Genomic DNA, 21,987 nt, shown 5'->3' on the forward strand with positions numbered 1-21,987 from the left:
AAAGGCCTCACGGCCTCATCCGTGAGGTTCCTCATGAGAGGCCTCAAAGCCTCATCCGTGAGGTTCCTCACGGAATACGTTGTACCCTCACGTATTGATGGCCTCACGACGACTGGCCTCATGAGTCATGAGGGCCCTCACGGTGGGCCTCATGAGGGCAATGCCTCACGACTCTCCTCGTGAGGAACATTCAGCGTGGTCTGGCCTCACTCACCCTCACCTCATCGTCGTGAGGTGAGGGTGAGGCGTCTTCATGAGGGTCCTCATGAGTGAGGACGCCCAGCTATGGCCGCCAGTGCCCTTGCCCTTCTGCCGTTGTTGTGTTGTTGTGGGTCAATAACCTACATGTGCTCTAAAACAGGAAAATAAATTTTTCTGACTCCCTGCTGTCTCTCAGTTTTTGGCTCTGTGCAGGAGCGTTGATGCCATATTGTAATTCGCATTTCCGCTGACAGAAATAAGAAATAGTGACACGCATGCATTTTATATTTGCAACAGTCTTGTGGCGCCCCCAGCCTACCTTCAGTGATTTTGGTTACTCGTTGCAGTCTCAACTGCAGCGATCTTGCCAATCTTGCGGCCGTTGACCAATGCTGGTAGATTATAGATTATACACTATATCAGGTACGCATAATCCTTCAGAATCTTTGCAATTCGCTCTACAGTCACATACGTCTTTCATCAGAAGGGTTATTTATTACGTAGCAGCGTATATGTACAGCAATATTTTATGTATTACGGTCAGCATTGTTTGCTCGTGAGATCTGGTATGTTAGCTTAAAAAACCGTGGGTAACTACTCACCGGTACCGTTTCGAACTCGGGTGAACAATATTTAATGACCGCCATTTACAAAGCGTGGTAATTTTGCTCCATAGCTGTGATGAATTAGATCCAACACTGAACTTGCTGTTGACAACATTATAATTCTGAGTAGCGTTCTGCCTGGCAAGGCGTGTACGGTGTGTTAGAATCCGCAGCAATGTGTTCTTTCTCTTGCCCAGGTGCATGGCTTCGCAAGAACTGCTACCAACGAAGATGGTCCCACGTGCAGTCTTCCGGATAACGGTTGAGCGATTATCTCGTGTTAGTTCGGCAACACATTATTTTACTTTTCGCCTTTGTGATGACTCAGATCCAACACTGAAACTGTTGCTGACAAATTTAAATTCTGACTATTCGTAGTGAGAAAAAAAAAGTCGTCATTGACGTTTTTGAGTTTGCTGATATATTCTGTATTTCTGCACAGATGCCTGACGTTTCGAGGCCAGATGACTGAACCCGCAGGAGTGCATATCTCCAATGACATGTGGGATGCACGAAATTCTGAGGCAGCAAAAGCGTGTGTAAGTTTGCATCAGGCCTGTGCTGTCTCATGGAGATCACAAATAGGTGTCACGTTGCTGTTTTTCAATACTGGGATGAACGTAACAATCCAACCCAGAACCATGTTGTTGAACTGATATGCTGATTACTGACCATAGCACAGCTCGGCACGCTTAGGGGTGGCCTGAATTACATGTGGTATTTTTTCAGGTTACCCAAGGAAGGTCCAGAATGTGTTGCAGTGATGTGGTGTGTTCAGACTTCTGTCCATTTCAAATTATTTGCCTTCATGTGATGAGTTATGGTTAGAACACAGAATTTTGCATTGTTGAGCATTAAATGTACTGAGTGTGTGTGGTGGCTGTTCTTAATTCTTGTCTGTACCTGTCACTTATACCTTATTTGCACTATTAGGATGAAGAGACTCGAGTAGTGGATAGTTGCGGCTAATGGTGGAGGTATGTAAATTTACGTCTAGCTTAATGGGGTTGTGACACTCTGACATATGTAGCTCATTACATTAATTACTTACTGAGGATTTTTAAATTGTTTTTTCTACATGCGATACTCAGCAAGTCAAAGTCAATGGGGCGAGAGCTACGGCCAGGGGGGTTTTGGGTACTTCAGTCCCCTCCACACTTAAAAGAAAAAAAAATGGTGCATTTGGGAAAGCGAAAATGGGTGAAATCCTGCTCCACATAATGTTCCCATAGAACCCATCCCAAAGTATTTTTTCATGCCCATGTGTTTTTGTGAGTGTGTTTCACTGGTGGTGGTGGTGGTGTTAGAGTCAGGGAAGGATAACTGACTTATTTTCGTTACCGTTTCCATTTTCATTACTGCTATATTTTTGTTTCCGTTATCTGTTCCTGATACCAGCTTTTAATTTCGTTTCCGTTACTGTTTCCGGTAATGGAACAGCTGTTACAGAGCTGCAGGAGGACAGCCTGTTCGGCTCTGTCAGCACCCTGTTTTGCCCAAGTGTTGCTTCAGTGTCACTCGTATACACTACACGAGTAATTTTACGTCGTTGGGATGCGCACAGCTAGCAAGATTTTTAAAGAAGTGTAGGAACATGTCTTCAGTCACTCTGAATCCAGCAACCCAAGATTGCCGTAACCTTCATCCAATGTGGCATTCATAGGCGGACGCTCTCAGTAGTACACAATACTGCCATAGCCACGGTGAAATGAAGAAAGTAAAAAAAAATATAAATCATATGCTGTAATCCTCGTGCTATGGTGGAGTAGAGTGCATGGAGTCTATGTTGTGTAAGTCTCATGTCTCGATATTGTGTAGGTAGGTAATGTTACGAGTAGACAAGCAAGTGATGCACCCTCGATATCCAATACTGCACTTTGTTTCCATGCTCTCGTGTAGTATTTAGAATATTACAGCGAATGGAGTCATTAAAATACAAAAATGAAATGAAAAGTCACTGAAATGTCATCGCACAACAGTAATAGCCATTACGTGAATTCAATACCGGTGATAATTTTTGTTTCTGTTTCCGGTAATGGAGGACAGTGGTTTGCGTTTCCGTTATCGCTACATCTCCAATTTCTGTAATATACAGTTTCTGTTTCCGTTACCATTACCGTTACCCTTCCCTGGTTAGTGTTGGATGAGTTTCTGTATTTGCAGTGAGAGTGTGAGACTGTTTAACAGTATTACCCCCTCTGCTGTAAGACTTGGAATACAGGTAGTCATAGATGCAAATATGTCGTGCAAGTAGGTCAGCTGTCTGTGTGGCTCCACAGTTTCTCCCTGACCCCTGTTGGCCATAGGGCGACCTCAGGTGTGTAACAGCTCAAGGTGCGGTGCCCAGTTTCTTCGTGGACCCACGCAGAGTTCGTGTTGCTGCCTTGTGAGTGGGCAGACGTTTTGTCGCATAACGTGTTCTTTCACATTTGTCCAGCATGCTTTTGAACAAAGTGTCACAACCCCGTGGAAAACCGTGGGAAAATGTCATGACTCCTTTTCGTTTTTTTTTTTTTTTTTCAGGAGTATCGCTGCATTCCTGTGAAAGAACAAAGAAAAGGCTGTCATTTCTCGAAGATCACTGCCGATTTCCCAGTACGACTACAAACTTGGATATTCCACGTTGTTTTCTGTAACAGTGCATAAAGGTTCCATGTTCAGCTTGTCCTAGTCAGCTAGTTATGATTAGTGCTTTTTGTAAGAGTTTTATATGAATTGTGCTGCGCTTCTGGTCGAATTTCATCTCTGCGTTACATGAGCGTAAAATTGCTACCCCTGCTAATTGCTGTCATATTTCAGGATGTGCCGGGAGGTTTTCGCGCAGGAATCGGTTTCAACTAATCCAAGCATTCCGTCGGCTGAGCCAGAATGACCTGTACAGGGTTTTTGCCGGCTACAAGGACATACGCAGGATTCAAATGGTGATCGATGCCCTGGAACAGTGCCCCACAACGCCAGTGCGAGACATTGCAAAGTCTATAGGATTGTCAAAGACTTTGTTATACAGTATTCTTGGTGATGCATCTCTGAGACTGAACTTGACAGAAGGTACATGGTGACAAAATGAAAAGTGACTTCAAAGGTGGTGTTTGTTAACTGTAACTGTGTGGGTATGTTTGAAAAGGAAAATAAGCTTGTGAGAAATTCACTAAGGTTTCAAAGATCTTGCTCTGAACAGTGGTCTGCTGTTGTATGGGGTTCTTTGTCAGAGGACTGCTACTTGCACTTCTAAAGCAGTACAGGTGCATGCTGTGCAAGCGCTTTGATTCCAGGGTCGTCTTCCATGAGAGGGGTTCTGTGATTGCACTCATTCTAATTTTAGTCTCTGATCTTTTCTTTTTTTGTCCCGATTTAAATGAGTAATTGGTCCTGCTTTGGACTGCGTGCTGCTGCACTACCAAGGTCAATTGAAACTCTATTTATGACAAATTGTGAGAGGGAGTCGGGACATCTGGGCCCCCTTGTCTGGACAGGCTACTCCAGAATACATGACTAGAAAGAGAAACAGTAGGAGAGCTGTATAAATGCAGTCCCAAAGATTGCAAGATCCCAGTGAGAGTTTCAAATGACCGTATAATAAATACACCAATGGCCCTCAATGCACTGCCCAATGTACTTCTCCTTAGATGGAGTGTAGGGGCACCCCTGGTGGGCCTCTTTGGAACGAGGGTCCAGCTTTAAATGTGCGGACGTGCCGGATATTCCTTGCTTCGTTTCTCTTCTGTCAGGACGGTAGATATCCCGGGTACCAGAGTCATTTTTCGTAGATGAACGCGTCAGGTTTACTGCAGTGATGGGCAAAGTACCAGGAAGTATTAAGTACCTGCAAGAATGTGTACTTCAAATACAGTAAGAAGTTATGCTGGTACTAAATGCTTTAAGTAGATGATAAACTAGTGACAAATGTAGCTGAAGTACTCAAGTACCGTCAAATACAACATGCTGTTTTCATGCCACGCCGTTTAGCCTACGGAGCCTAATATGCACATGAATAAGTTCAAATGCACAGAGACACTACATGCATGAGCAAACAACATGGAAAAGCATGCCGAGACGTGCCAAGTGATCAGCTCCGACAAGATTGTGCAGGGATGTGAGCACCACAATGAACACTGCGCTGGCTGGCTGCTGGATGTGGTGCAACTGTCGTGTAGTGAGCTAGGAGTGCTCACAGAAGGATACTTGAAGTTCGAAAGTACAGCAAAATGTACTTCAAGTAAAGTACAAAGTATTTGGCAGGATTAAAGTACTCCTTAAGTACAGAGTACTCAAGTACCGCCCATCACTGGTTTAGTGGATACGCGACGTACTGCTGTGTTGGGCTTAAAAGTATGAATATTAATGCTGGGGTCATGTAGAACTTGTGGCCTGTCATGATCAAGAGGGGGGCAGGGGCAGCCGGGGATAGAGCCCAGGGGCCCGATGGTTGCTAGCACCAGGAGATGTGAGGAGGGGAGCCGGGGCAGGACTCGTCCGGAATAATCCCTGTGCCCGTAATTCTCTTGCTGGCCCTGGTCAAGAGAGTACCCTTTCAGTAATGAGCTACTCTTACAGGCATTTAGTACAGTGCTAGGACTCCACCCAGTTACTCTTCTGTCTGGGGCTCCCATAACTCGCATTAAATACCCTTTGAGTGCCTCGTACGAGCCCGTTATAAATGAACAACAGCTTACTGTTACAGTAACTGGATTGGACTGGGTAGATTCTGTATACGTGGTGCTAGCACGGTCGTGCTGCCACTGAGTGTCTCATACGGGTAAAACAAAACCGAAGTTGTCGTTAGCGAGTTTCAGTAAGCCATTTGCAACTTCCCGGTACTGTGCATGATACGACAATTGGAAACTATACACGAGACCGACGCTGTTGACGTTTTAGTTTACTATGGAAGGAGACTACGGTTAATTTAGAGTGCCTAGGTCAATTCACATCGTAGCGCACTCGCATGGCAAATCCCAAACCGTGATCCCTGAAGCCTTTCAATGTTACACTACTGAGGAGTTCTGTTATTGCAATCCATTTCGTTGCATCCACGAAAGGGTTACTCGCAATCACCCTGTGCAACATAAAGCTGCTATACTGTGGTCTGCACTGCCAACTTCTGCTTTAAATGGATGACGCTGTTGTGGCGCATAGCCCACAGCCACTAGCTTGCTTAGTCTTCCGCTTCATCCTCTTGCGGGGCCCCACAAACCATGGTACCGATACGGAACCCACTACGGCATTGGTCTCTTGGTGCATGCGCAACGCTAGTGTATCACCGGTACGGATCTCCTCGAGGAATAGCGTACTGTGTTAGTATAGCGGAGACGTCACGTGGGATGCAGGGCTCCGCGAGGAGGAGAAGGCTATGCCAACTACGTGAGAAGCAAGATGGGCTGTTTCGCATACTTCTGTTGCCAGGTATAGACTTCTCGCGAGCCTGTCTCGAGCTGCCCTTCCACGACCCCCCCTAAGAACATCTTACTTTTTCGTGGAACCCTAACCTTTGCAGCTCCGGGCAGACTGAAGTCTGGTTGACGTGAGCTGGATGCCTGGCGCTATCGTTAAATTTCTACTTTGAGCCGGGCGCCTTTTGTCCCCTGTTTGCCTTCCATTGTGGCCGGATGAAACAACTGAACACTTCGCTCCTCTGCCCTCATTTTGACCAACTCTGCCAGAGGTATATCTGCACCTCTTTACGTTTATTCCGAGCCCCAGTGTAGGCCCATTATTGCCCAGGCATGTCAATATTGGCCTCACACACATGGTCCCATATTGGGTAAACGGGGAGTCAGTATATAGGCCCAATCAGGGTGCAATATTAGACGACGGTATCATACCTTGAGCTTGAGGGAATGAGAGGATGCACAAAGAAATTCACAGGACGAGGCTCAAATACATGATGCAATATGCATGCACGACCTCATCCAAGTATATACCGGCTTGCCAGTGCATTACCAAATTCCCTATCTTTTCACTTTTTTATAGTGTTACCTGCATTACTGCCAGGTCTATGAACTGAATTACGATGTTCTGACCCGAAGATTTCGTTCTGAAAAACAAAAATAAATCGACAGAAAATTTGAATTCTGACGATTTGTAGTGAACAAGAAAGATTGTTGATGCTTTTGAGTTTGCCGATATGTTCTATATTTCTGCACAGATGCCTGACGTTTTGAGGAATCCAGTTGACGGAATCCACAGGAGTGCATATATCCAATGGCACGTGGAATGCACGTAATTCTGATACAGCAAACGTGTGTAAGTTTGCATCAGGCCTGTGCTGTCTCATAGAGATCACAAATAGGTGCCACGTTGCTGTTTTTCATTACTGGGATAAACTTAACAATCCAACCCAGAACCATGTTGTTGAAATCTAATATATACCGATTACTGTCCAGCAAGGGGTGGCCTAAATTGCATGTGGTGTTTTTTTTTCTTCTTTTCTGGTTACCCTAGGAAATATCAGTATGCGTTAGTGACGTGGTGCATTCAGATTATTTGCCTTCATGTGATGAGTTATGGTTAGAACACAGAATTTTGCATTGTTGACCATTAAATGTACTGAGTGTGTGTGGTGGCTGTTCTTAATTCTTGTCTGTACCTGTCACTTATACCTTATTTGCACTATTAGGAGGAAGAGACTCGAGTAGTGGATAGTTGTGGCTAATGGTGGAGGTATGTAAATTTATGTCTAGCTTAAAGGGGTTGTGACACTTTGACATATGCATTTCATTACATTCATCACTTATTGAGGAACTCTTTTTCTACATGCCATACTCAGCAAGTCAGAAACCCTTGAACAGGCATACATGTCAAGCTGAGAAGTCAAAGGGGTGATAGCTATGGCCAGTGACATAGCCTGGAAGTTTTGGTACTTCAGCATTCTTCAGCAAACTTGTGCATTTGGGAAAGGAAGCATTGGTGAAAGCTTCCTCCATGTAAAGTTCCCATAGATCCCCTCCCAAAGTATTTTTCCATGCCCATGTGTTTAGTGAGCATGTCTCAACTGCTGTTCCACTAGTGGGGGGGATGCCTGCAGTGGCAGAGCTGGATGAGTTTCTGTATTCGCAGTGACAATTTTTTTAAGAGTATTACCCCATCGGATGTAAGACTTGGAACATAGGTCGGCATAGATGCAAATAATATGTTGTGCAAGTAGGTCAGCTGTCTGTGCGGCTCCAAAGTTACTTCCTGACCCTGTTGGCCATAGAGTAACAGCTCAAGGTGTGACACACGATTTCTTCGTGGACTCGCGCGGAGTTTGATGCCAGGTCTTTGACACCCCCATGTTGCTGCCTTGTGAGTGGGTAGACATTTTGTCTCAGTTTTTCCAAACTTTACCCATTCGCCTGCACGAGGTGTCATAGCGTGTTGTCTTTCACATTTGTCCGTCATATCTTGGGACAAAGTGTCACAACCCCATGGGAAACCATGGAAAACCATGGGGGCAAGTGTCATGACATCTTTTTGTTTGTTTCAGGATTATCGCTACATTCCTGTGAAAGAACAAAGAGGTGGATGTCATTTCTTGAAGATCACTGCCAATTTCCCAGTACGACTAGAGACTTGAATATTCCACGTGTTTCTGTAACAGTGCATAAAGTTTCTGTGTTCAGCTTGTCCTAGTCAGCTAGATATGAGTAGTGCTTTTTGTATGAGTTTTATATGAATTGTGCAGCACTTCTGGTTGAATCTCATGTCTGCACTACGAGAGCGTAAAATTGTTACCCCTGCTGATTACTGCGTCATATTTCAGGATGGAGATTTTCACCCCGGAATCGGTTTCAACTAGTCCAAGCATACCGTCGGCTGAGCCAGAATGACCTGTACAGGGTGTTTGCCGGCTACAAGGACATACGCAGGATTCGAATGGTGATCGATGCCCTGGAACAGTGCCCCACAACGCCAGTGCGAGACATTGCAAAGTCTATAGGATTGTCAAAGACTTTGTTATACAGTATTCTTGGTGATGCGTCACTCAGATTGAACTTGACAGAAGGTACATGGTGATAAAATAAATAATGCTGCTTCAAAGCTGGTGTCTGTTAATCGTAAATGTGTGGAGATTTTTGAAAAGGGAAATAAGCTTGTGGAAAATTTACTGTGAGATTTCAGAGATTTTCTTCTTGCTCTCAACTGTGGTCTGCTGTTGTATGGGGTTCTTTGACAAAGGACTGCTACTTGAATTTTGAAACCGGTACAGGTGCATGCTGTCCTGCAAATGATTTTTTACCCCAGTGTGGGTCCAAATCCCAGCCGAGGACAGGAGTGACTTGGCACTGTAAAAGTTGCTTAGACAAGTCGTCCTTTGTGATGGGTGTTACGTGCAGAGTACAGTATCCTCAGATTTGACAGCACGTTGAAGGACTACAAGGTTTGCAAAATTAATCGAATGGACCACTGTGGCATTGCTTGGCGATCATTCTTGTTGCTCAGGCCACAGATTATTGCATGCTGTCTCTCAAAGGATTGCTGACACTGTTGCTCACACTGCTAAGCTTTTATTGGTCTGTCTTTAAATATGAAAAATGTGTTCTTGATAAACAAAAGTAAATCGCTTCAAGATAACCTGTCTAAGCTGACTGCAGCATAGAAATCTTACGATTTCTATCTTACGAAAATCTTACGATTTCTATGGTTTGCTGGACAGTGGCATTGAGATCAGTGAATACAGTACAACAGTTACTTTGGTAGATTCTGTCCAGTCGACTATTTTTGTAGTGTGTTTGGAATGTTAAAATGACTCCATCCAGACAAAAATGAAATTGCAGGTCTTAGACAAATGTGCCTTTTGAAAAGTATCATGCAGGAGGTTTTCTTGCAGCGAACATTTCTTTCCTTTAGTAATCGCTGCCCGTGTGTACCATTTGCAGTAGATAACGCAGCGGAGTTACAATGCGCTGTCTGCAAGGCTCCTCTGCTGTCCATTTTGTGTGGAATGTCACGCTCTTCGGGGCATCGTCTTCAGAAACTTGCATAAAAGACTGGGACTGGTCATTGCTTTCTTTCATGCAGGTCAATACTGCGCATCATACAAGTGGAAGAGCCTTGTCTCCCCCCATACACAGCTTATATTATGTATGTCTTTTGGTCCAGTGTCTTACAGCATTCAGAGAAGCCCCTGCCATTGAACGGCAGACTGACTTCCGGCGACTGACTTCAGCAGATTGTGTCCTCTTCAAGATAGTCCGATGGAGTGGGAAAGCGCCGCTGCCGCAAACTCCTCGCCAGTCATCTGCGTTCAAACTGAAGGTCATGATGCCACCGAAGTCATTTGAGGCTATCCAGTCCGCCTGAACAGGGAAGACAAAGACCACATGATTCGTTAGGACGACGGGAGCGAAAATAAGCTGCAAAGCTGTTTACCTCATATTGCGGTGTGTACCAAAAAAATGTGGAACTCGACTGAGATTTACGTATATTCGTTCAAATGCCGCCATAATCGCGACATAAAATTCGGCCGCGGAGCGCTCTGAGCCCTTGGTGAGCGTCGCTGCGCCGCCATAGCAGACTACGGAAGTGACGCGTATTTGTTCACCCTGTTTGGGTTCGTGACGTTCGTTTCGCGCAGTTTCGCGGTTGTTCTGCGATCGGAGCTTGATTTTCGCGATACGAAATTGTACATGCTAGTGAAGTGTTTCCTGACTGCGCTGCAGCGTGTTGCCGACTTCCTTTCGGCAACGCGAGGGTAGAATCTGTTTCTTGGACGAACGACACATGGACGGACGGCACGGGCACAGCGTCAAACATCAACTGACGTTTATGACAAAGACAACTTTACCAAGGCTGGTTCGCAAATCCTTCCGAAGGAAGGTGACCTCACATTGTTCGCTGTCTCACCTTGCATTTGGCCACAATATGTTTCACAACCAACACGCTCTCAGTGATTTATCCAGACCCCCTACACCCCCCTAACACCCCGAAGTGTTCAGTGACATCCCTATAACATTTTCACCTGTGTACCCCCTACAGAGGGTGCCCTTGCCATTTCAGCTTCATGTCGGTAATGCTGTAATGACGTAACTATAATAATGATCCCCCCCCCCATTTTCTCCAACACCCCTGCGTGCTTGGGATTCTGGATAAACCACTGCACTAGTCTGTCATTGTTTCCGCGTGGTGGAATGGGTCATTGGCGCTCGACTGGTAATCGAGTGATGCGAAGTTAAAATCCCGCAGATGTCTGTCGTTTTCAATGACTTACAGTGACAGGTGTGCTACGTGTCATATTTAAATTGTTTCCGGAAGACGGGAAACTTATTCTCGCCGCAAAACCGTCTACGCCTACTTGGAGACAAGTGAAGCAGGCAAGTAGTCTGCGGCACATTTTGTTGACGAATGCTTCAAAACAAATCCGGAGGTGCTCATTAGCCTTGCCTTGTCAACGAAGTACATCCGGCTCAAAGAAGGAGCGCGGTCCCTTCTGTATTTTCACGGAAACGGAAGGCACAAATCTTCACCCTCATTTGACGTTTCGCCGTATGTCTGATTCCCACTGCGGATAAAAAAAGAAGAGGAAAATGGGTATGAACACATCTCTCATCGGAGATAAGATGTCGTCTTCAGACTTGCACGAGATCTCCGAATCGAACATTTTGAGGCGTTGTTCGGTATTCGCCGTGTTTACCCCCTTTCACCTGGCAGCCGCCCATGGCTAAGCTCGAGGAACATCTGATGTCACGCGACAGCGGGCACGCTCCGTGGGCGATCGTGTCAGGCGGGCGGCCCAGCGGGCTCGTAATCGTCAAAAATATGCCCACCCGTACGTCGTACTCACAAAATACTGGTGGCACCATAATTCTACCTAAAGTTTACACCTTGTTGGGACATTTTGTTGCAATTGGCAAATTTTGCTTCCGTTGTCCTTCCATAGTAGTGGAGATGTTACAAGCTAAGAATACCGAGGTTATAACGAAAATCGCTATAAACGGGCCGGACTGCTAACAAGATCGCAACTTGCCTTCAAAGCCACACTTTCTTCGTCATCGTAGCTGATCCACGTGTAGTTCTTGAACGCGTACGGTACTTTACTCTCGTCGTCGAAAACACGTTGTGCTCCGTCGTCGAGGAACATACACATCTGTGATGAGATATACGCATAGTTACACAAGGGCAAGGTGGTATGGTGGTATGGTACGGAAGCCGTACCTGCTCGTATGTGATGTAACCGCCACCATGCTCCCCTCTTCCTGTAGAAAATGCTCCTACGTTGGTCTGATTGGGGTTACTCAGCTTCCAGATGAGTCCGTATGTCGGAATCCCCACCATCAGCTTGGACTTTGGCATTCCTGCTGACGTCCAATATTCTGCTGCAAATTTCTGCGGAATGGTGGGTATAAAGAGAAGTTAGCGCGGACATATGCCAATGCGAGACTGGATTCATGTTCTCCTCTTGAGAATGATATTTAGGATTCATCATCATCATTATATTTGTTGTTGTTTATATGTCAAGTAGTCTATCATAGAAAGCCATTGTACGTAGTTTAGCTAAACAGAGTTTTTATCACTGCGCATATTAATGTACATAAAGCGCCCTGAAAGTTCGGAATTGCGCGAACCGGCGAAACATTGGAGGCGCGGTCCGATCAGGCTGCCGTGACGTCAAGTGAGTTCTCATTGGTCACTGAAAATTATTCGTCTGCTACGGACATGGCGCGGCGCCTCGGCCGTGTCCGTTGGCTTCACAACACGAGCCACCTGATTAGCGCTCCGCATGTCGTCATGGGGTGACGTCAATGTCACCCGTTCCAATGGGGGGAGGGGAGGGCGAGGGACTTTAGGGCGCGTGCCAATCAAATATCTCCCGCGAGTTTTACCATCACATTTGTCTCGACAGGGATACCCCTAAACCCCCATTCTGAAATTTCTGAGATGGCCCAACACAGCTCGGCTACGAATATACGTACACCCATAAACATATACCGCCCCTGACCCCAAAGATCGATTTCTGGGGAGATTACTACATAGTCTTGATTACGACGCGCCGCTACCAAAAACGGAAAATTTATGGACAGGCTCGCGCTGCTCCTTGCACGTGATTGTAATAATAATGATGATATGATAACAAATACAATGAGAGGTATCCGAGAGGTATACATGTCGTTTAGTTTTATTCTTTACTGATTTTATTTAAAAGAGACGAGATCTTTACAGGCGGGTTATACGGCCAGGCGGACATTCCCTCGAAGAGAGTATGTAACTACTGTATGACAAATTATCTAAAATTCATTAACTAACTTTTTAATTAGGGGATTTCGTGCAAAAGTGGGATAGCAGACTGAGAGACGATACTCGTTGAAAGCATTTCTATGAAGCCAGCACGTGCGTTGAAATATCGATCGTCGAATTTTGCTGTACGGGGGTGGTGATGATGGAACTGCTGTAGTCGGCCATGCTTAGGCGGGCAACGTCACGACTGTTGCGGGGCGGGGGGGCATGCGCCCTGAGCCGACTTCGCAGGAAACTATGCCGACATTTGCCTTAAAGCGTCTGAGGAAAACACCCAGACAGCACAGCAGGCGCGCGGATCCGAACCCCGGTCACCTACGAGGCTCGGTGTGGGTTGCCGTAATCGTAACCACTAGGCAACGGGAACTGGTCAATTTTTTCTTTCCTCTCTTTCTCTCTCTCTTTTTCTTTTTTTGCGCTTATTCCACGTGAGAGGGCAACGTTCTTTGGAGCGATGGAGATGATTGTAGCAGATCTACCGCTTTGCGGCCATGATAAGCCTACGACGGCGAGGGTCATGCGCGCTCCTGAGGCGCGCGGTTTTGGTTTCGGCTCATTTGCGAAGAAATATTTCACGGCGGATATTTTAACGCCCGTAATCATTTCCGGATTTTTTTATAGAACTATACTTTCAACGAGGACTGTGTCCCATTGTGATATCTCACTTTTGCCCGAAAGCCTTAATGAATGATTTTTTAGGTAATTAGCCATTAGTAGTTACATACTCTCCTAGAGAGGATGTCCGCCTGACAGTACAACCCAACTGCAAAAGCAGCAGCAGACAGACAGACAGACAGACAGATAAACAGATAGATAGATAGATAGATAGATAGGTAGATAGGTAGATAGATAGATAGATAGATAGATAGATAGATAGATAGATAGATAGATAGATAGATAGATAGATAGATAGATAGATAGATAGCAGAAAAGAAGGAAAAATATGAACGTAGGTCGTGATATCAACGCTTACAAAAAATATGTAACGCATAAAAAAAGCAGCCTGTATAACTGTGTTGTGCACCTCAGGACAGATACTTTCGTGTGCGGACTACACTAACGTGTCAAAACGGATGGAATGCCCTGCTTCGGAATCTGAAGACACCAAACAAATAAGGAGTCCCCAACAAATAAGGAGGTTCCCCAACTCCATTGCGGGTGCCAAAGCAATTGGGCACCCCTTTTTCCAAAACACACTATTCTCAGGTAGATAAAAACAAATAATCGTGTCCAATACACGCAGTCAAAGTATTCGCATTGACAATATTAGGTATTTCTTTGCCTATTTATTATCGTTTAAAACTGCTCCATGAACTGGATTGTTCAATATTTATTTATTTATTTTCATTAAGTTTTTAAAATAAAAATTGTCAAGCAAGGCGCGGGAGGAATGGAATACATACCATATTTAAGGTTTTGAAATAGTGGGCATCAGATTGTCTGCCGAACAGGGGACTATTGTGGCCCGTGTACGGAGTGTACCATTTGTACAAGTTCATGTCGTAGGTCATCAGGTTCACAAAGTCTGCGTGCCTGCGAGGAGGGGAATTTCGTGGAACGTTAGGCTTCTCCTAAATTCTCGATGTTATGAGGAGAAGCCTGCATCATGTGCTACAGGAAACCGGTTGTTTTACGCGAAGACTCGAACAGAGCGTCACAAATGGCCAATCACTGACGGAAACTCAATACTCTGTCGTTATTTGGGGTCAAAATTAGTTACTGTTCCGTAGATGTACAAAGCTGTAAGCTGAAGTGCTAGCTTTCGTTCCGTTAAATTTGCCGAATGGTAGTTCGTGCATCGCGCGCAGAATTACTTATATTTCTTATAATTATTTTGTGGTCTCAAAGCCATATCCACACCGGAACAATTTTCAGGGAAATGACTTAAATGAAACTTTATTCTTGAGTTGTACAGCTTGGAACAAAAGTTTACGGAACACCGGGGTGCCGCATTCCCATTAGAGCGACACCCCTAGACGCAAGCAGGAGCGGACACACGTACTGAGATAGATAGAATAGCCAGGTACCTGTTTCTTATTCGACCTTTTCCTGATAGCTAGCAGGGGGCCACTACGATGAAGAAATACGCCAATGCCGTGTTCCGTAAATTTTTGTCCCAAGCTGTGCAACAGAAACCCCATACCCCGATCTTGGTACCTTTTCCCAGGGTTCAATTCGAAAGAATCTTTTGCAATCGCATTTCACAACAATATAAGTACCATTCTAATGAAATCAATGTCAATAAAAGCAGGTATATATTCTATACACTGTTTTGTACGTACTCTGCCATGGAGACGACGTCATAAATGCCCGCTATCAACGTCACTGGAGCTGGAACGGCCACCGATAATATCAGCTTATCCCGTCCAGTTTCTAGAGATTCGTTTTTGAATGCTGCATTCAAGCTCTGAAATATTGGAGATAGGAGACGAATGGAAGTACAAGAGCCCCACCCCAGTTACCGTAAACTACACACCCAGCGTTCTGAATAAACTGAAAATGCGTCCCATACCGTGAGCAAAAGAGTCAGCTTCCTCGACTGTGCATAACCAGGGAACTCCCAGTCCAGGTCTATGCCATCCATGTCTAAGGACCGCACTGTCGTCACGACGGATTTCGCGAATCTATCATGAGATCAAATCTGGATAAGAAACACATCCTCCGTGAATGACGACGATTGGGCTGTGTCATCGCCCCAACCATCATCATTCAAGTAAAGTCAGTCGTCCTGATGGCCAGACGTTTCTGCCTTATAAAGCAACGTTCTTTTACCCAAGGGAATCAAATCAGTCAAACCAAATAGTCTATCAGGAGCCACATGCACAATATTTTCTCTGTGCACTGTACTGAGCTGCGCAACCACATTTACAAAAGCGCACGGAGGAAGCAGCCATTCGCCAGACCTATCGGGCCAGCGTGAGGAGCAGCCGTGGTCCGTGAGCTCTTATTGGTCAGTGGTCACTGAAAGTTCGTCTGCTAATGCTCCGGCAACGTCGGGCTAGTGTCAGAGTCACCTGATCGGCCCTCCCATCGGGGCATCGGTGATCAACCAGTGTTCGCTGTTAACCCAGCGACGCCTCCTACAGACCCCTCTTCCTACTCGCGACAAAATAGACATCTCCCTGTTTGTAAACAAATGACGTCATAGTGTTCGACAGCGCCACCAATTTGGTAGAGTTGAACTACGCTCGAAGCTATAGGGGCGAACAAGGTGGTGCCCGAAAGCCACGGTTTTGAGGGGATTACGATGGTCTCTGAAAGGGACGCGACCTTCGGTCCTACTTTTCTTTTAATAAGAGACAGCGAACAAGTGTTCATTCGTAGAACCCAGCTTTCCCCTTCCGATTTGTTTCGGTTTCAGTCTGTCTACCAACGTCATGATGACGTTTCTCGGGTAGAGGTCGATTAGCGAACCATTTTTGATCGAAGAACTTTTCTCTGTTTCTTCTTTCACAAGCCAACATAATGTCCTCTTACCTCGCAATAGAAGACGGTGTTGTCACCATTCGCCTAAAACCCGAGTCTCCACCCACGGACAGCATGAGCCGAACTCCTTGGTTTCGATCTCGAAGCCGCGCAAAGTCTCTAACGGCTTCCAGGCCACCGAGAGCTTCTAAATCTAAGACATCATTCTTGACCCTGCCAAAGCCTAAGATGATGTGTGTGCACAGGTCGGGTTCCAGGTCGTCTATTTTCAGTTCTGGCTGCGGACCCGCGTAATAGCAAACGTGCATTAACGCATCTGCAAGGCAATTGACACGACGTTGTGACGTTGGCATTGGGAAGGTTGCAACAACATCACCTAGATAAACAGAGCCTGATCGCTTATAGTCTTAACGATAACGTAACCAATAACGATCGTGCTTTCAGCGGCCGTATAGCTATGGAGGCGAGCCGCATGGGCAGCCATAGAAAGCTTATGTTTGAAATCGTCTTCGGTGATTTGCTGAGGCAGACGACACTCCGACTTTATCCCCGTGTGCGCCATTAAAACAACAATCATCAACATCATCATCCATTTGATACTGGCCAGACTTCCCGCAGATGTAGTACAATTTAAGCGGGTATCGTGTATCTATATAGGTGGCGTTGTCTGTAAGCTACAAGAAATAAAGTTTTCCACTTACTGGACAAAAGGGGGTTGAGTAGAATGCAACACAGAAACACTGCTGTTACGTCGACAAATCTGTGTCGTTCCCACATGGCCCTACCTGAAAAGCGTGAACGTAATATTCTTATTGCGCTTGTTTTTCATATCGAGTCAGCGGTCCTTGCTACGAAGGCAACAGGACGGCAACCGTTGAACGGACACCAAATGCTTCTCGCACGATGAAAGATACTGTTACCTTAACACCAAATGAAAGGGAACGGGATTCATCCTTTACGTCTGTCGTGATTTATGCACAAACAAAAACGGGCTTTGAACCTTCCTTCATCTCTCCTTCTGAAGAAGCGTGACAATATGGAGCGGCGTCCCATTGGTCACCTCAAACGATCTCTAGCGATGATTGGGCAAACCGTTTGAGGGTGACCAGTGGGATACGCCGCTCCGCGTTGTCTGGTTTACCAAGAAGGGGAGAAGAGGGATGGCATAAACTAACGGTTTATCGTTCGCGCATAAATTACGAACGACGCGACGGATGAATCTCGTTCCCCTTGTGTCAGTGCCAAGGTAACGGCATCTTTCATTCTGCGAGGGGCAGTTTTTTTAATTTGAGTGCCCCTTTAAAGGGCGGTTAACATTTCTACGAAAGTGTGCACAAAAGCGATCAAGACTTTGCTGTTTACAGAACATGTACAACATATTTTGGCACTTATTAAGACTATAATAAGAACTATAGGTATGCGACAAAAATACCATCCAAATTGGATGACAGCCGCTATTACATCGAGCTAGTTGTTTACAAATCCCTCGTACGCTCTATGCTGGATTATGGTTCCATAGTCTGGTTCCCTGATACTGTGATTCAGAAAGATTCATCTAATACAATAAGTTCAAAGAAGAGCCATACGTTTTGTTTTTAACAAATATTCAACAAACAGTTATATATATATATAACAAATATTAGTAAAACGGAGCCCGCTCCCGGCACTTTGGAGCCGCTACTTAACGCGCCCTTGCACAACGGCAGGAGCGCTGTCCCTGACACTGCGCTTGTGCTTTCTGACTCCAAAGATGAGTTTCATTTGACAGCGGTCAGAAATCGTTCCATTATTAAACAGCTGGATGCACGCAAAACTCTGAAACGACAACCACGAACGAACGCCCAATCCTGAGCAAATACGGCGCCGTGATCTGCTAGCTACTGCATGCTTCGCTCACCGACAACGCACGCCAAACGGTTTTCTTACGTGTTTGGCGTCCGCTCTAGTTCGAGAAGACGCCACTGCGCGGAGCACCGTGAAGGCGGGACGTCCGTGTATGTCGCGATGCCGCGATAGACGCAGACGCTGCGGCCTTTAGTGGGAGTGAGTGGACCTCGCGACATATATTTTGGCCATCGTGCAGGCGTGAAAGCGAGGCTGTGTGACGCATCGAAAGAGTCGCGTACCCCACTTGCAAGAGCATTTAAGAGAAACCTAGCTCCGTGTCTGCTGCCAGGGGCTTCCTGGTAACGCAGAATAGCGGGCACGGCCTGACATTTTTTTTTTTTTAAATTTGTGGGTCGCTTCACGACCCTCCTCGGCACGTGTCGCAGCCCCTCTGGGGGTCGCGACCCACAGTTTGGGAACCACTGCCTTATAGCATGTTCCAACGGGGATGTGCACGTAACAAGCACTCGCAGTTAATTAATTAACAGTACTACTATCGCACTAATTATTTGAATAATTCTTTTTCTCCCCACTGTTAATGCAGATTGGAATCTGTTATCTTGTCAAGCTGTCGAATGTGACTGCTTGCACTCTCTTCTCACTTGTATTGAAACCGAACTGTCTCACTTGTCACTAGTGATGTTTCTGTGATGGCTTGCCGTGCATTTGCAGTTTTTTGTACTTTCTTCATGTTTTTGTCCCTTCTTCTATGGCATAGGTCAGGGCAGAAGTATTAGGGAAGAAAAATCGTGTTAGGTGTCTAACGCCTCGTTTCGCTTTGTCATCGTTGTGCAATTACTGTATACCGTCTGCCCGTCACTATACATGATACACATGTTATTACGTCAACATTGAACGTATGCACCGCACTGTCCCGCACTGACACTGGGCTTGCTCGCAATTATGGTCGTGGTGCCTCATCGCTTTCAAGTGTGCTCCTTCAAGAGCACGTCAGACACACTAGGTAACTGCAGCAGCTCGTGCTTGTTGTGGCTGTACTTTGTGGTACCAGGCTGTGCGCGCTATTAGCGTATAGTATACTACATATGAAAAGTTTACATAAGAATAAACTTGCGAATATTCGGAAGAAAAGAAAAAGGAAGCCCGTCCATAGCTCTAGACTCCACAGCCATTTGCCTCGAGAACCATGAGGGCCTTGGTCAAGCTCAGCGCGGTACATGAAAGTTTTTCTAAGTAAGACGCCAGGGTAAGTATGTGAGGTAAGAGGGAGAGGGAAGGCTACGCGACCCCAGAACAAATTCGAGTTCACGCTTTTGTGAGAATACATTCCGGTTTAAAACTAAATAAAAGGTGATCAAATAGAGCGAAGAAAATGTTCTCACCTTACAAGAATACGAGAACCAGGAGAACCAGGATTTTCTACGATATAGGCACTAGAAGAGAATATACAAACCAAATACTGAAACGGTAAAAAATTACAAGAATAAGACTCTGTGGTATGTCAACGTACAGGAAACACTTACAAGAACAATTAAATTACTTCTAAGCTTTACAACAGGCTATATTTCACACAGAAAGAAGGACGACTGTCACTTACAAGATAACTACACGCTCGTCTGAACTCCAAAGCCCGAGGACCTTTCGAAAGCGGCGACAGAGCAAGTCATCCCATGATGTTCCTAAAGACAACTGAGTCACTTGTTCTCCTTAAATCCATTTGCGATAAAAGCAGGCCAAGACTGGGGAAGTATTGAAAGCTTCGTTCTCATTTGATAAACTCCATAGACTCTCGCTGGTTAGGACGTAATTGATAAGTGCATGCGGCTGTTCGGGTCAAGGTTTTGCTTCGGAGTTCTCAAGATCGACTCACTTCGAACGAGCCCTCTAAACATGAAACATGAAGGAGCTGGTAAACGTAATGATAATCATTTGCTTTACGTTGTAAGACACTATATGGTCATGAGCAACACCACGTTGGTCGGTTCATGGATTACTTTTGCTCACCTGAGGTTCTTAAAATGCGCCGAACACATCATGTGACATGTCACGTCACTCGCCGAGGATGGCGTGTCTAAGCAACGTGTACCATTAGGGAACGGCAGTTGAAGAAGATGCATCATCATGGGGCGTCGAATCTATACCCTCATTTTCGGTGAGATATATGCTAGGCCTACACATGCGTTACTAGAGGTCTGAAAGCTCCCAGGCAAAAGCTTTGCCGAACTTCGTTCACTGACGTGCCACACACTGACGCTGCAAACATGGCCCAAAAATGTATGTATCGTTTCCTCTTTGTTGCCGCGTCCTTGGACCAAGTATGGCGACCGCAGCATGAGTTTGCTTGAGTGCGCCCGGCGATTGTTTTCCAAGATCCAGATAATCTACGTTCTCTGATTAGACTCCCTGGAACACGGAAAGCTTACGTGCACACGTGCCATCGCCGGACGCAAACCCATGCTCCGGCCGCCATACTTAGTCCACAGGCGCGGCGGGACAGGGAAAACGATTGCGGTACTCTCAGTACGGTTAGTTCCAGTGACTTTAGGCCCAACGGTTATTCCGTACCTTCCTTCACCTATAGGCAATTAGTATAGACGTCCCACGACTTCCCGCAATGTCGTTTCAAACGTTGTGTGCACCACACATGTGCAATTCGTTACTGCTGCCTGTAGCGCAGAACACGAACTTGAAGTCGGCCGGTACGCTTTGCGACAGCACAAGCAGTCGACGCTACCCACATGCGGTACACATGTGCGGAATCCGCCTGCGGGCTACCGCTGGGCGGCAAGACCGTCGTCATCACACTTTTTCTATTGCGCATATAAAAATTCACATATAGTGAACCTTCGTTATAACGTGGTGGGAAGTAACAGTTATGAGGCTGAAACACGCAACAGACGAACACAACAAAGGTGCGTGGTTCGACTCCCGCCGCTGACTGGCTCATTCAACTACTGGCACTTTTCAATTTTCAATTTTTCGTTATAAAGCAACCGCTTTATTCGAAGTTTTACGGAATCCCTGCCGAAAACATGCGTTTCGAATGAATTATTCGAATGGTACTGCCAGCCGACATAATCGTTTACAGCGAAAGGTGGACCGACGGAACGTCTACTGTCTCTCTCTCTCTCTCTTCGCGCCTTTATGAAAAGGCTACCAATGTGTAAAACAAATTTTGGCTACTTCCTTGAATGATTTTGTTAACGATCCCGCACGCTTCCGAGGCCTCACTGTCACTGTTTTTGTGGGACTTCCGTTTATATCTTTTTTCTTCCGGTCCCGTTGACTTCGTTAACGAGGCTTCACTGCTTGTTATCGCTAGAAATGAGGTCCTAAAAACTTGTGCCAGAGACCGCGATTTTATTACAATTACACATAATTACATTTTACACTTAGCCGCATCCGACGACATCCCCACCATTTTGTGCCATGTAGAGAGTGCCCATTGCGGGAAGTCAACTACGTGTTGCACAAGCTTTATAAGCCTTGCCTTTACACAGTGCCTAGCAACCTCCTCTCGTAAACACACCAAGCTTCGCTGAGATACAAAAATACACGCATTCATCCACTTTCTCGCATATTTCCGGTGAATCACCCCAGGCCATAGTCATGATTTATTTGTTGTTGTTGTTGTTCGCATATTTCCCATTCACACTCAGAGTGTCACAGACGAACACATTCAAGGCGGGCACCAGCG

General features: G+C 45.7%; 1 protein-coding gene and 1 long non-coding RNA gene across 8 annotated transcripts; one reads left to right on the top strand and one right to left on the bottom strand.

Moving 5' to 3' along the window:
• The first annotated feature begins 482 nt into the window (after window positions 1-482).
• Window positions 483-8,816, top strand: LOC135388652 (uncharacterized). 7 transcript variants are annotated; one of them, XR_010421497.1, is made up of 12 exons: window positions 486-624; window positions 1,004-1,085; window positions 1,249-1,345; window positions 1,536-1,574; window positions 1,740-1,783; window positions 3,086-3,192; window positions 3,330-3,401; window positions 3,606-3,854; window positions 6,949-7,046; window positions 7,420-7,463; window positions 8,269-8,340; window positions 8,545-8,816. It is a non-coding gene; the product is annotated as an uncharacterized LOC135388652 (long non-coding RNA). The 7 variants fall into 7 exon arrangements; XR_010421496.1 differs by lacking the exon at window positions 3,086-3,192 and having other exon boundaries at window positions 483-624; window positions 3,330-3,454; XR_010421491.1 differs by lacking the exon at window positions 3,086-3,192 and having other exon boundaries at window positions 507-624.
• A 2,434-nt stretch (window positions 8,817-11,250) lies between these two features.
• LOC135389689 (acidic mammalian chitinase-like) lies at window positions 11,251-17,220 on the bottom strand. Its single transcript, XM_064619723.1, has 8 exons — window positions 17,144-17,220; window positions 16,494-16,758; window positions 15,529-15,640; window positions 15,299-15,423; window positions 14,420-14,549; window positions 11,937-12,107; window positions 11,749-11,868; window positions 11,251-11,283 (listed from the first exon to the last, which is right to left on the bottom strand). The coding sequence occupies exons 1-8, from the start codon at window positions 17,217-17,219 to the stop codon at window positions 11,251-11,253; spliced, it is 1,032 nt and encodes a 343-aa protein (XP_064475793.1). The 5' UTR covers window position 17,220.
• Between the last annotated feature and the right edge of the window lie 4,767 nt (window positions 17,221-21,987).

This window comes from Ornithodoros turicata, chromosome 3 (genome assembly GCF_037126465.1).
Source record: "Ornithodoros turicata isolate Travis chromosome 3, ASM3712646v1, whole genome shotgun sequence".
Lineage (NCBI taxonomy): Eukaryota > Metazoa > Arthropoda > Arachnida > Ixodida > Argasidae > Ornithodoros > Ornithodoros turicata.

Coding starts and splice junctions, on each gene's coding strand:
- LOC135389689 (XM_064619723.1), bottom strand. CDS start 17,219: ATGTGGGAACGACACAGATTTGTCGACGTAACAGCAGTGTTTCTGTGT. Junction 12,108..14,419: donor ATTTCAAAACCTTAAATATG/GTATGTATTCCA, acceptor ACCATTCCGCAG/AAATTTGCAGCAGAATATTG. Junction 11,284..11,748: donor AAGAAAGTGTGGCTTTGAAG/GCAAGTTGCGAT, acceptor TTTTATCCGCAG/TGGGAATCAGACATACGGCG.